This window comes from Corvus kubaryi, unplaced genomic scaffold (genome assembly GCF_017639235.1).
Source record: "Corvus kubaryi isolate FWS band 111438036 unplaced genomic scaffold, C.kubaryi_AGA036_p1.0 37387, whole genome shotgun sequence".
NCBI classification, from domain to species: domain Eukaryota; kingdom Metazoa; phylum Chordata; class Aves; order Passeriformes; family Corvidae; genus Corvus; species Corvus kubaryi.
Window position 1 is genome coordinate 12,830,602 of NW_024581129.1, and position 12,378 is coordinate 12,842,979.

A 12,378-nucleotide genomic window follows, 5' to 3' on the forward strand; every position below is an offset into this window, starting at 1 on the left:
CTTAATTTTTTTTTTACCTATTTAAAAATGTTCCTACAACTGCTCTGATGAACTCCAAGGGAAGAGAGGGATCTCTATTTTTCTATGTAGATTATCTTTGGAGTAATACTAAATTCTTATTCTCATTCTGCTTTGAGACAGAAAAGTGAGGTTTCTGGCAGAACCTGAGAATCTTTGAGACAGAAACTCTCCTTTCTTCAGATAGCAGTTTCTGGATAAGCCCTTCATGACTTTCCAGGCTGTGAAAAGGTTTCTGCGTGGAGAGAATTATTTGATGACAGAGAGTTCACATTTTTTTAACATTACTTTTGGAGGCTGAATGTGGTCTTTCATGGTCAAACCACTGCTTCCAGCAGGGCAGAATATGTGAAAAGTGTCGCAGAATGCTTTTAAGTGCAACTACCTGGGTGGATGGGACAATGCCTCTTAGAAAAGCTGCACAGGGAGAGCAGAACAATTACAAGGTTTTTTGCTCTCAAACCAGGCTCAAAGCCAACAGCTGTGAAGTCGCAGGGGAAGAAGCAGCCTTCCCCTCAGATTCTTGAAGATCCTGAGGAGCTCCCTGACAACGTTTCGGGGGAGAGTTCTACTTTGGGAACCCTAAAGCAGGAGTCCAGTGTTTCCACCTGTGCTCATCCCACGGATGAAGATGGAGATGTGGCTGTGGTGGAGGAAGTCAGACTTGAAGATCCTAAGGTAAGATCAAATGTCTTAATATCTTCTTTTTGTACAGCTGTCTGAGTTAAGTTTTATGCTCTTATAGCAAGACTTCAAACTAGAGTTTTGTATTTATTTATCAAATTGTTTTGGGGTTTTTTGAATTAATTTCAAAGTGCATTCATATTTTGGCTGCACTGCATTGTAGTTGTAAGTGAAAATTTTTCCAGGAGATAGGAGGGTAGGTGTCCAAAATACAGTTCTGGCTTAGTTCCCTGGTGCTCTCCAAATTCTGTGTTGACTTAATGCATGTCATTACTTAATGTAGCACACACTACATTATACCATCCACTCCTGGGAAGGGGAAATAAGGGAGAATCTCCATCTGAGTAGTTGGTTATAAATAAACCCAGCCAAACTCAGAATTGCTCAGCTGTTCCTGTGTGAGGAGCCCCCGTTAGGCTGCAGATGCTGGCTGGTTGCTGTCCCATTTTGATTTGCTGTGCTGTGCCCCAGAAGCCCTGTGGCCACAGGAAGGAGAAGCGTTCCAAGGCCGCAGCGGTGGAGAGGCCCCACGAGACCTACAGGCTCCTGAAGCGCCGCAACCTCATCGTGGAGGCCGTGCGGAACCTGCGCCTCATCGAGAGCCTCTTCACGTGAGCCAGGGCAAAGCAGAGCCCGGGGAGGCTGAGCCCTTGGGGTGGGGAGAGCACTGGGTGCTTATTCCATTCTGCCTTTTCTTGTCCCTGGTGGCACTGACTGTAAGGATGGAGAGGCTGGCACAGGGAAGGTGTGGGGGGTTGAATCTTAATCAGCTGTTTGGAAGCAACAATAGTTCCATGCAGATAATGTCACAAGAGTGCTTTTATATGTCTCATAAGTAGAGATCAGAGAACTTACTCATCTGTTCACAGTAGGCCAGACTTGGGGCCACACTGTAAGGTACAGCACTTCCCTGCTGCAGAATTCTTTCATCTGCATCAGTTTTATCTCTGCATGCTTTCAAAACTTGTTCATGTATTATTCTGTATGGAGTGGAGAGACTCAGGTCTTCATGTCACTCATTACTGGTCACTGGCATCCTAGCAGGGCCCTCAAAGTTTGCTTTTCAGTGCAGTTTTATGTGGTACAGTTATATGTCTTCTCCTGACACCTTATCAGAGCTGGAGATACTTCCCTAAAAGTTACAATGTCTTTCAGCCCTTTAAGAGTTCACCTCCAAAAAGAAATGGAAATTCTGGTGCTCTGCTGGATCCTAAATTGGCAGTACTGTCTTGTCACAAATAGGATTGCACCATCCATCTTCTCTGTCAGCACAGAAGATCCTAGCATGCCAGTATAGCCAGGGCTGCTTGCTGTAGGAATTTAGTCAGAAATCATGGCCTTACTCTCCTCTGGTCTGAGAATTTTGAAATCTTCTGTCACCTTCTTTAATTGCTGAGTGTTGTAAAATTAGAGCCTCATCTGGCACCAGCCTCATCAGTGATTGATCAAGTCACGTCCAAGCGCAGGCCTGGAAGATACTTCAGGTCTTGCTGACCCTTCAGTGCTGCCAACAGGTTGTTCACAGGTTCCCTCAGAATCAGTGGAAGTTCTGTCCCTCCCCAGCCTCTGCCAAGGAAATGTACTGGTGTTTGCATTCCATTTGTTAATTACCAGGATTTGGTAATCTTTGGGGAAAGTTGAAGTCCATGTGTACATTCAGTTATTGCTTCATTCCCTTATTATCTTCCAGGTCTTTTTCAGAATTGATTCCCCAGGATTGAAAGAGCCCAGAACTAGGGTCTGGGGCATTTGTGGGAAAGTGCATGGGGAGAGTAAGGTGTGAGCACAGCCCTGCCACTGTGGCAAGGGAAGAAGGGAGAAGGGAGCTGGCTTCAAGGGGTGGGATATGTGGATCTGTATCTATGTTGTGAATGCAGGAGTAGTTTCTGTGCTCTGAAACCACTGAATAAACCCTTTCTGCCTCAAGCTGAACTGAGCTCACAACTGCAAGAACAGACTGCATTTGTTAAATCACCACCTAAAAATGCTGTAGGTTCTCCTGATCTTAGGGAAGCTGGATTCATAATTGCACTGTAGCCATGCACAGAGGAATCAGGCATTGAGAATTTGCTGTCAGAACAAGCAGTTCTCCCCTAACAAGGAAAAGCTTGAGTAGAAAGAAAATAGGGCTGAAATGTAAAGCGAAGTTCCCAGTTGTCTTCAGCAAAAGGGAAGAGAGAGCAGGGACTGTAAGAAGTAGAGAAAGAAATGGCCATTCACCCCACATCCTCTAACAAACTGCTTAGGGAGTTTGGAGCATTGCTGGGCTTAAAATGCAAGGTATCTGGCATCTTTCAGACTTCAGAAGATGGTCATGGATCAAGAGAAGCAAGAAGGTGTCTCCACCAAGTGCTGCAAGAAGTCCATTGTGCGGCTGGTGCAGAGGCTGGCGCGGGAGGGGCTCCTCAGGCTCTACCGCACCACGGTCATCCAGGATGGCATCAGCAAAAAGGTGACTGCACAGACACAGCATTTAGCTCATTTATCACAGTGTCCTGGGCCTTTTTACTGGAATGTGTGGGTGACTTCGCTTCTTGTGGCACAAGCCACAATGGAGCTACCCAGAAGCTTCATGTCAAACTAAGGTACTGTGAACACCAAATCATTGCTTTCTGTTATTGTGCTGCAGGTAATTGAGACCAAGGAATAGGCCAGAGATCAAAGTCTCTGAATCTCCCTTCCGAGAGGTTCTGCTGCTTATCAGTTCTGTGATTCGTGGTTCTCTCCCTGCACTGTCAGGCTGCACCATAATTCTATTTAAACCCCTTTTGAAAGCCAAGAGTGTATGAAAAATCCTAAGTGATCTTCTGAGTTGAAATTTTATAGAATGTGATTTTTTTTTTTTTTAAAACAAAAATCCACTGTTAGTGAGGTTTATGGAAGTCAGATGTCTGTGGTTGTAGAGCTGAGACTTGTCACTTACTCTAGTGTGAAATGCTCATAAGCAGGGAATTAAACACTGAAAGTTACCTGCTGCATAATTAGTGTAGAGCACATATGAAATCTCACCAATCTGAATTGTGTGTGTACCTTCAGCAGCAGTATCTGTTAGCTTGGCCTTATACCTAATGAGTTCTGACTTTTCATTTATCCCTCTCAGCCTAATATTTACAAGTCAAAGTATTTGTTTCTCAAATATTTCAGATTTTAAAAACCCAAAACCGAAGGTTTGTAGAAATGCCATTAGCAGTTTATTGGTACAAAGACCATGTGCTTTGACCTCTTGCTTAATACAAGGTAGCAACAGGAGTTTCATCCAAAAGTGTTGATGTTCTGTGAATTATTAAAACCATCATAGGATTCATCCATTGTGGCTACTGCTAATTAACTGTTAATCTCAGATAATTTATGCAGCTGATTAAGAGCTGATATCTCCACAGACACCTTTTTTTTGTGTTCTGCTGCTCTGAACAGGTGGAGTTCGTTGTGCACCCCTCCGTGAGCCCAAGTGATCCCCTGGTGAAAAGCGCCATCGAGCAGGTGCGGTTCCGCATCTCCAACTCCAGCACTGCAAACAGGCAAGTCAGGGATGCCTGGGAGGCTTGGGATGGCTTGGGGGGAGCTTGGCTTATCTAGGATGTACAAATACATGCAGAGGAAGTAAACACAAGGTAAGCAAAAAAACCCCAAACAAACAACCTCTTTAGCAACAGAGGAATGGAAGCACAACGCTGAGGAGATGTGCTGATGTCTCCTGAAGTCAGGGAAGAACGGGAACTCTGCTTATTTTTTACCTAAGTGCTGTGTGGCTTTACTGCAGGATTAAAGTCCCCCAGACACCAACATCCCAGGACCATGGTGAGGAAGAAAACCAGGGGCAAGAGGCAGTTCCTGATTCAGGAAAAACGCAAGAAAGCTCATGTAAAGCTGATAATAATCGGGCAGGAAAAACTGATGAAAAAATGGGCATAACACAGCTAAAGAACTATCACCCTGTTACAGGTACAGCTAATTTTGGGTTTTCTGTCATCCTTCACCTTCCCACTTATTAGTAATAATAATTAATAATTTTCAGATACAAGTGGGTTTTTTCTTCTCCTATAGAAATCAAATTGGATTTATATTAAGCCAGTCTCACTATCCAATGTTTTCTTGCTGCTTATGTTTTTTACAATTGTGAACTGGAGCATTTGTATTTACTACTCCTTCTTTACTATTTGTAACTTATATTTACTTTCAACTGCCCATCTTTCCTTCCAGTTTTCTTCACATTAGTTTCGCACAGGGAGCTGTTTCTCCTGCTCTAATCCTCTTTTTATTTCTGTTTGGTCTTTAATCTTCCTTCCCAGTTCCAGGACTTGGACGTTCTCTTGGCTTTCTTCCAAAAATGCCTCGTTTAAGAATGGTCCACATGTTCCTCTGGTACTTAATTTATGGACACCCTTTAAATGAAACACGGCAAAAAGGAAGTAGTGATGGTGAGAGAACACAAGGGCTGGATGAGAATGCAGCTGTAATTGAAGCACAACCAGATGGGACCTTAGAAATTGTGACAACTCTGGTGAATCCTGAGACCTCTGCACAGGAGACTGAAGTAGATCTGTCTCATCAAACAGGTAAGAAGTGGCACATCCTGACTTTACTACAGACTTTCCCAAAAATAGATAAAAGTCTACTTGAGAAAGGTTTGAAAATCAATGGTTTAGAGAATTTTCAGGTCGTCGTAGATTTTAAGACTGTGAACTGCCAGTTGTGTTCTGCTTGAACACTCAGAGTGAAACTCTTGGTGTGGGTATTGGGTTTGTGGTGTGAGCCTGAGCTGGTGTTGTTGTTCCCAGTGTACGTGGATGACTCGTCATGGATGCGCTACATCCCTCCTCTCCCAGTCCACAGGGAGTTTGGATTTGGATGGGCTCTTGTCAGTGACATTCTCCTCTGCTTGCCTCTCTCAGTCTTTGTTCAGATTGTACAAGTCAGCTACAAGGTACGGTGCTTTTTTGTTTCCTTCAAAGTCTGGTGATATCAGCTGTACCTATAGCCTGGAAAAAATATCCTCTTACTCTGTTTTAGCAAAACTAGACCCCGGAGAGGAGAGGAGACACTGCAGTCTTTTACAGAAATAGTTGCTCTCACAGGTTCACTGAAAAAAAAATGTATAGCCCTGTAAAACTGCAAATTCTTAAGCTACTATTTTGCCAAGAGCTTTTTGTAATCTCTCTGAATCTTCTGCCTCATTGATTAACAAGAAAAATGTTTAAGGATTTTACAAAAGCAGTAAGGTTTGCTTAGAAAATATTTTAGTAGGCAGTTCTGGTAGCAGAGCTTTATACTTCAGGGGATAGTTACATTTTGCATTTTGGTTAACTTCTGAAATAATTCTAGGTGGAAGGTCTGGAAGATTTTTTAAATGATCCACTAAAAAAGCACACTCTGATCAGATTTCTTCCAAGGCCAGTCCGACAGCAGCTCCTCTACAAAAGGTAAGCAGATGAGTCAAAAAAAGTGGCTCTAGAGAGGAACCAGCAGTGGCTGATGGTTTTCTCAGTTATTTCCTGTTTGTGTCAAAGAGAACTTTGGCACATAAGACAAGGATCATCAATCCTCAAAGGATAGTGTGCCAAACTGTATTTTTCTCTCCCAAATAGAAGGTAATAAGAAACTAATAAACAATATTCATGTATGCTGTCAGGCAGTGCTTGAGAGCTGGGAGGTTCTGTCCTTCATAACTCACCAGCAGGATGTTGCTTCTGTATAAAACACGCTCCTGACTGCTGCTAAATTCAGAATTTAATAGGTTCTAAGTGTTGCTGTCCTTCATAAATCTTTCCAAAGGTGCCACATTTCCCACTTCCTGCTTCTCACACATTCATTTTCTCCTCGTACTCTCCGTGGCATGTCTGCCATGGTTTGCCATTCCTCTTCCAGGGGTGTAAAACTTGAGACTGGACTGAAGAAAGGAAAGTGATTTGAATGTGTGGAATTGCGAGCACCATGTTAGCTTTTCCCAGAATGTCATGCTGACAGTTTGTGAATGGTTGGAGGTTTGTATGACATTTTCCAAACCTGCAAATGTGCCTTTGGTGAGGGAACAGGGCTGGGCAGTATCAGCTGCCAAGGCTCATGGGGAGCCCAGGTTTGCAATTTCAAACCTATTGCTAAATCTCAGAAATGAGAAAACTGGATTTATGGCATTTTCTGAAATCTGCAGGCTCCATCTGATGGGTTGATGCAAGACAATATGACACATAACCAAGCTGTCTCTTCAGCCTCTATTCACTAAAACTTCTTAACTGAGCCAAATTTCTAGGCTTGATCTTTCTGACCCTCAGAGAAAACGCCTGCCAAAATCCAACTCCCATTTAACTGCATTTAATTAGATCTTAGTGAAGGTAAACGTGGGCAAAGCTAAGTTTTTACAAACTGCCTCAGAAACTAAATCTTGCAGAAGGTTCCTGCAACTGCCAGAATTTTGCCATAGATGGAGTTACGCAGGATGGGAAATGTTGCACTTTTTGTCCTGCCAAAGCTTTGAGCAACTGAAAGCAGTTTCTTGGAGCAGTAATTTTAAACAACCTGAACTGCAAGAATCATTGCCCGGTTCTTCATACATACACATATGAAGGCCTGTATTTAGCAGTCATGTTTTGTTACTCCTGTCTTCTTTACATAACATGAAATTGTCTGCAGATCTGCTGTTGACCATATTTAATTCATTCTTACATATGTTATTTCTGGCTAATTTTCATTTCTGCAAGCAAAATTTTACTTAGTATTTAGCTAAATTATTGGGTTTGTGATTTGAGGAAAGGAAATTTGGACCCTTGGGGTATTCCATGTTTTCCATAGGCTGGTAATTCAAGCAAAAATACCACTTCAGAAATTCTACAGCTCGGTGGTTTGCTGAAAGTTCAGGTTGCTGCGTGGAAATGTTGTATTCTCTGGTATCATTTTTCCTGTTTTCCTGAGTGCTAATTGTAACACTCCTACCATTGCTACAGGAGGTACATCTTCTCAGTGGTTGAAAACCTTCAAAGATTATGTTACATGGGACTTCTGCAGTTTGGCCCAACAGAGAAGTTTCAAGACAAAGACCAGGTAATTAAAAAAAAGAAAATTTAAAAGGCAGTTGCTCTTCATTAATTTTTCAAGATCTGGGCTTCATAATTACCTTAAATGAAGTACTGATTTTTCAGATGTATGTGCAAACCTCCAGATCCAAGTGATATTTTAAGTTGTGCAGATAATTTTTCACCTCTTTCTCTGGAAGGGAACTACTCAAATGTATAATGCTGAACCCTGCACACAATAATGATCCAGGAGGTCCCAGACTGGCAAGACTTAATGAAAAATGAGTATGACACATTCTTTTCCATCAAGGTGTTAAGCTTGGATGTCTGACACAGAATAAAGGCACTGTTCAGAGTAAAATAATGACATTCATATGCATCTTTTTTAAATAGAGAGCACCTGCAAAGGAGAAAGCAGACCAGACTTTATGAGGATAAGAAAGGCCCCCAAACACACCTATTCATATCCTGAGTGAGGACTTGTAGGAAATAGCCACTCTCTGTGGAAACTTGGACTATCCTGTGCACAAGGCTGAAAAGAAGCTGTTCTAAATCTAGAAAGGAAATTTCTGGATTGCTGTCAAGGGAATTTGGGAATACAGTGCAGTAGTGTGGGAATGGGTGTGGCCTCTATCAGAGCGGTGGCTAGGAACGGCAAAGACAGAAACTGTGCAGTTCTAAACCAGCTGGTGTGTCCTGCTGATGAGGCAATTTCAGTGATGTTTACAGCCTGAGCTGTGCTGTGTCTCACAGGTGTTTGTGTACATGAAGAGAAATGCTGTGATTGTGGACACCACCATCTGTGACCTGCACTACAACCTGGCCCAGAGCAGCCGCCCCTTTGAGCGGCGCTGGTACGTCCTCAACACCCTGCAGGACGTGGAGAACTTCTGGTTTGATCTGCAGTGTGTCTGCCTGAACACACCCCTGGGTATGGCACAGTTGTACCTCCTGAGCACCCTCAGTGCCCCTTCTGGGCACACCACAATTCCTCTTCCCTTCCTACAACTTGAGTCAGGCTCTGTTTTGTCACTTGTACTGTTTTGGAATGTTGTCCTGTGCATCACAAAAAAAAATGTTGGGAGCAATGTCCATATAATTCTATGAAGGTGTGATCCACTTGTGTTCATGGCAAAGCACTGCTGCCCTGTTGGAAGTATCAAAATTGATAGAAGCCCTTTTCTGTGAGAAGCAAGCGTGTTGAGAAGAGGTAAAAATGGTAGTACTGTTTTCAAACTAGTACATACTGTTTGGGAGCAGTAGTTTGCCAGAGCAGGGTGGATTGAAGATAAGTTGAATTCTGAGTTGTCATGCTGAGAGTGAAACCCGTTTGTCTGTCCAGGAGTTGTCCGCTGTCCTCGGACAAAGAGGAGCAACCTTCCAGGGGAGGAGACTGCTGTGGATGTAGAAAAGGAGCAGGAGTCAGCAGTGAACAAACACAACCTGGAACGAAAGTGTGCCATGCTGGAATACACCACGTAGGTCACCTTGGCCCCTGCTTGGCTTCTTGAGTAGGCCAGGCAAAATGAACTGTTCAGGTGTTGAGGATGTGACTCAATAGCAACAGCACTTAAGACTCAAGCATCTCATCTGGGTGTTCTGTGGAGTTCAGAGGTGAAGTGATTCACAGGGGAGGTAGTTCTGTTTCATGTTCCCAGTAACTTGTCTGCCAGGCAGGTTGTGGTGCTGGAGGGATGGGATAAACAGGTTGGGATTTCCTTTCAGAACAGTACAGATGTGTGTTGCAGGAGTCCTGAGGAAACCAAACTTGAGAGGAAGGGAGTGCTTCCCAAGTACAGTGAATGCCAGCAATAACAAAGGTTCTCTGCCCCTATGCGTTATATCATGGTATCTCAAGTAGCTTCAGTAGCTCCCCAGTGCCACATTCTGAGTCTTGTCCCTTTGTGCTGTGCTTGGCTGTAATTGGTTGCAGGTTAGTTTGTAATGTGGTGTTGGTGTGCACTGTAATATGGAGGGGATCTCTGGAGCATTTAATCTTCTGCCTAATCACACCCAGAATACCTGGGAGGACTGTACACTCACAACCTGTGACAGCCATGCAGAACCCCAGCTAAATTTTTTATATTGTGTTGTGCACTGTGGTTTAGCTCTGCCAATATTCTGTTCTGTTTCAATAAACAGTCTGTTTAAAGGTATTTTCAGTTAGTTCCATGTTGCAGGTAGATATATAAAGTTATCTTAAAAAAAATAGTGGAGTTGAGGGACCCAATTCCACTGATCCTTGCTTGAACTTCTGCATACGGTCTCTTGGTGTGGCAGTAGATCTTTTAAATTGAATATCTGGTGTTTACTTGCAGTTAGGCTGGGGATGACTGTGACATCTTTAAGGTCAAGAAGCAGTTTTGGGATGTAACTGATGGTGTAACATTACCCACTAAACTGGGAGGGCAAGGGGAGAGTTCTGCACGTTGCACACACACCAGTTAAGAGCACTGAGAATGCATCTGTACAAAATAATTACTGTGGGTTTTGTTCCTCTTGCTGGTAGAGGCAGCAGAGAGGTGGTTGATGATGGATCCATCCCTGGAGATGGGCTGGGAGCTGCAGGTCTGGATTCCAGCTTTTATGGGCATCTGAAACGCAATTGGATCTGGACAAGCTACATCATCAATAAGACCAGGAAGGTGGGTATTTTAAAATTTATACACTGTAGTGACTTCTCCAAATTTTAATGTTACTGAGGTTGAGATAGTGACACCAAATTCTTACTGTTTGCATGCTCTCAGTAAGGGTTTGCATCACTGGAAAGAAATGAGTGCCATATGTTCACAAATCTTGGTGCTGAGGTGAATGAAAGAATTGGACATAAATTTTATTTGAAAACTGAATTTGACAATAAATTTGTTTGTACATTCAACCAAAGGACAAATACTTCATTGAGCAAGCAGTTCACACTACTCAGTGGTACCTCTTGCCTTTCTGGAATGTAGAAGTTGTCAGACAAAAAGCAAAACATCCAGAATGAGGAAATACAAAGGAAAAAATAAATAAATAAAAATAGGGAGCCCAACGTTTGCAAATCAGAATTCTGGCTAATGTCCTGTCTCTGATGGAAGGTTGTAAGAGCAAGGGATATTCCCTCAGGATACTCTCCCAGCTGTCTGCAATTTTGGCTCAAGGCCATTCTAAATCTGGGGCTGATGTTTCAAAGCAGTAATAGCTTTTTTCTTCTAGCATTAATTTGTCTGGTTTTTGAGCACATGTAAGTCTTTACTGTCCCCAGCCTCCTGTGGCAGTGTTTCAAATTCCTGTCATGTGCAACCACTTCCTTTTGATGCCTGAAGCTCCCCAATAATTGTAGGACTAAGGGAAAGCTGTGAAAAATACGTTCTCCATTACTCTTGCTGTTTCACTTGATTTTTGTAGACATCTCCCATGTTTCCCGTATTCATATCCTTCTCTTAAGACTGACATCTACTATTCCCAGCATGGAACTGTCCTGTCTTTAATCATTCTTGTTGCCTGTTTTTTAACCTGTGGTAGTTCTACTCTATGCTTTTTAAGGTGGAAATACAATCTTGACAGTGCTTTAAGGCTGTGGCCAAACACAGATTTTTATAGCTGCTTAGTGTTGCTTTACTTCCCTACGAATTCCATACATCTCCTTTGCTTTTTCACCATTACCAGGCATTGAACAAGCACTTGCACAGAACTGCCTGTAATTACTCTCCCCTGAGCACTGGACAAATCAGAGCCTATCAGTGGATATAAAATTAGAGTTGCTAATTTATTCCCCTCAGGCAGGATCATTTCACTCTTAATTTTGTCTGCTGTTCAGTCACCTCACTGTTGAGCAGTAACACATCCTCCAGCAGTTCTTCAGTCTCTGTTTACCTCTCCACATCCTGTGACCAACTTCTGTCCCCAGTGAACTCCACACAAAGGAAATGGGTTTAGCAGAGAATGGCAGAACTCCTGATACATTGCAGTTGGTTCAGGCTCAGATTTAGGATGGGCAGAATGTGCTATAGGAGGCATTTCCTCAGTGTGTTTGCATTCTGGTTTTGTGCTTTTCAGCAGTTCCTTTGGAATGTAAAATGCTTTGGAAAAATACTGTTTTACAGCAAATTCTGCTCAGCCTCTGTAACAATGAAAGACTTGAGCATTTCTTTTACAGTAATTACTGCTTTTAAACTTGAGATTTCTTACCTTCACAGTCTAGTGGTCATTCCAGTGTGATTTAAGAAAAGCTCTGGAGCCATTCTAATGTGTGGTAGTAATGATACAAGTGAGTTCTTTGTTATAGCCAGGGATCTTTTCCTTTAAACTGAAAATTTATTTCTGACACTACTCAGGTTATAACGTAGATTGTTGTTAAAACCAGTGCACCCCTTTTGCATGTCACCTTTTTTAAAGCTGTGTTGTCTTAGGAAAATACAGTTTCTGAAAATGGACTGACAGCAAGACTCCAAACCTTCCTGACCAAACACCCCCTGCCACTCAGTACTGGAGGTAAGGGCTGAGACTGTGCCACAGCTCTTCCTGCCTTTGTCAAACCCAGCATGAAGGGTGTGGGTTGTTCTTGTCTCCCTCCAGTAATCTGGGATGCTCCTGGGGCAGTAAAACAGATAAATGATTTCATTCCCTATTAGGGGCTATATGGAACAATAATTTTTAATCTAGTATTGATGACATGGGTTGGTCCTGT

The 12,378-nt window shown here is 42.8% G+C and overlaps 1 protein-coding gene across 2 annotated transcripts in view; it reads left to right on the top strand.

Moving 5' to 3' along the window:
* The window catches only part of GTF3C1 (general transcription factor IIIC subunit 1), a 38,081-nt gene that overhangs the window by 9,811 nt on the left and 15,892 nt on the right, over positions 1 to 12,378 (top strand). The window contains exons 10-22 of one of the 2 annotated variants that reach the window (XM_042037806.1): positions 485 to 696; positions 1,174 to 1,313; positions 3,001 to 3,154; positions 4,117 to 4,220; positions 4,463 to 4,644; positions 4,992 to 5,258; positions 5,481 to 5,626; positions 6,025 to 6,122; positions 7,641 to 7,737; positions 8,463 to 8,640; positions 9,052 to 9,187; positions 10,219 to 10,354; positions 12,101 to 12,182. In XM_042037806.1, coding sequence (XP_041893740.1) covers positions 485 to 696; positions 1,174 to 1,313; positions 3,001 to 3,154; positions 4,117 to 4,220; positions 4,463 to 4,644; positions 4,992 to 5,258; positions 5,481 to 5,626; positions 6,025 to 6,122; positions 7,641 to 7,737; positions 8,463 to 8,640; positions 9,052 to 9,187; positions 10,219 to 10,354; positions 12,101 to 12,182 — 1,932 coding nt within the window. The remainder of the gene's footprint in view (positions 1 to 484; positions 697 to 1,173; positions 1,314 to 3,000; positions 3,155 to 4,116; positions 4,221 to 4,462; positions 4,645 to 4,991; positions 5,259 to 5,480; positions 5,627 to 6,024; positions 6,123 to 7,640; positions 7,738 to 8,462; positions 8,641 to 9,051; positions 9,188 to 10,218; positions 10,355 to 12,100; positions 12,183 to 12,378) is intronic. The other variant, XM_042037807.1, reaches the window with a different exon arrangement.